This window comes from Austrofundulus limnaeus, unplaced genomic scaffold (genome assembly GCF_001266775.1).
Source record: "Austrofundulus limnaeus strain Quisiro unplaced genomic scaffold, Austrofundulus_limnaeus-1.0 Scaffold482, whole genome shotgun sequence".
In the NCBI taxonomy this organism is placed as follows: Eukaryota; Metazoa; Chordata; class Actinopteri; order Cyprinodontiformes; family Rivulidae; genus Austrofundulus; species Austrofundulus limnaeus.
This window is the reverse complement of record NW_013952884.1, coordinates 347,829-349,133: the sequence shown is the minus strand read 5'-3', so window position 1 is coordinate 349,133 and position 1,305 is coordinate 347,829. Positions and strand designations below refer to the sequence as shown.

Below are 1,305 nucleotides of genomic sequence, written 5' to 3'. Positions count from 1 at the left end.
ATTTATATATTTACATATTTCTCCAGCAAATGAATCATTTTCATTCTCTTAAATATACACATTGATCTGGCATTTTTAATATCATCTTCCAGATGTTGACCTTTACTAAAAAATACAGGTAGTTTACATTAAAATCTGATAATAAAAAAATGACTTAAATTATATTTACGCTTGATTCAACTCAGTTAATGCAGTTTATTATTACCACTGATTATTAAATGATCTGGCACCTTAATACTTATAAAACCAGACATCTAGAATGCAATAAATAAASTCTAATAGTTGTGAACATGAATAAAGAACACAGTGTGTAATAACTGTTACTCACTCAGGAGGCACATACTCCATRAGTCAGTACTAAAAGTAAACTTAGCTCAGCAAAAGTACTTTCTGTTTTACGAGCTTATTTTTATGACTTGATGCCGCCATGAATAGGTAACAAACACAGTTAGCAGAAAATTCAAACATGCTGCAGTTTTCTGATAAGCTAACAGAGTTAGCTTTAAAGAAAATGAACAATAATGTGACTCTGCAGTTTCATAACACAGAGACTGTAAACAACAGCAGCATCCTGACAGGACGCACAGACACAAAAAGTAGTTCAGCCGCCTCACCACCGAAACAGACGTCTTTAAGCACCGAACTTACATCTTAAGTTGAACGTTAATATCCAAGTCACAGCTGTAGACATAGTTAAATTTGTCAGTGTCCATCTTCCGACGGGAAAACACTCAATTCGGACCCTCCAAACCAGACGACTTCAACATGAAATCCCGGGGACGGTTGTACGAGACTTTCTCTGCGACGAGGCCTCGGAGCAGCAACACAATCACTCCAGCTGCGATAAACCCTCCCCGGACGACAGGGTTAGACACTCCGTCACTCTGCCAACAGCTTCACAAAGACAGCTACGTGCTTTTGTTCATCATAAATACACTAATAACACGGTTGTTTCGCCGGGCATGATGATTTCAGGTTATTAGTAGCTACACAACAAGCAATAGAAATGTAAAGCCAGGCCAGAGAAGTCGATTATCGAATCAATCCGGTGTGGTGAACAGTGAGGACGATCGGGAAATCGTGCATGGATTGATCGCGTCTGATGCGGAAAATTAGGAAGCGGAGAAGAGGCGTGGCTTCAAGCGTTTTTAAAGGCGCACACACGCAAACTGTATGTTTATCTACCTTTATGGGGACTTTGCAGTGATGTGCATTCATTTTTCTTTTATTTATACAGCCTAACTTTGACCCATACCCAAACCTTACCACACCCAGTATATATACCTAACCTAATCTAAACTCAAT

General features: G+C 38.9%; 1 protein-coding gene across 2 annotated transcripts in view; it reads right to left on the bottom strand.

The window, feature by feature from the left end:
* The window catches only part of pik3c3 (phosphatidylinositol 3-kinase, catalytic subunit type 3), a gene marked incomplete in the record, with an annotated part of 19,645 nt that extends 18,652 nt beyond the window's left edge, over positions 1-993 (bottom strand). Inside the window, 1 exon segment of one of the 2 annotated variants that reach the window (XM_014025518.1) lies at positions 649-993. In XM_014025518.1, the coding sequence (XP_013880972.1) occupies positions 649-713 (65 nt within the window). 2 annotated transcript variants of the gene reach the window in all.
* Between the last annotated feature and the right edge of the window lie 312 nt (positions 994-1,305).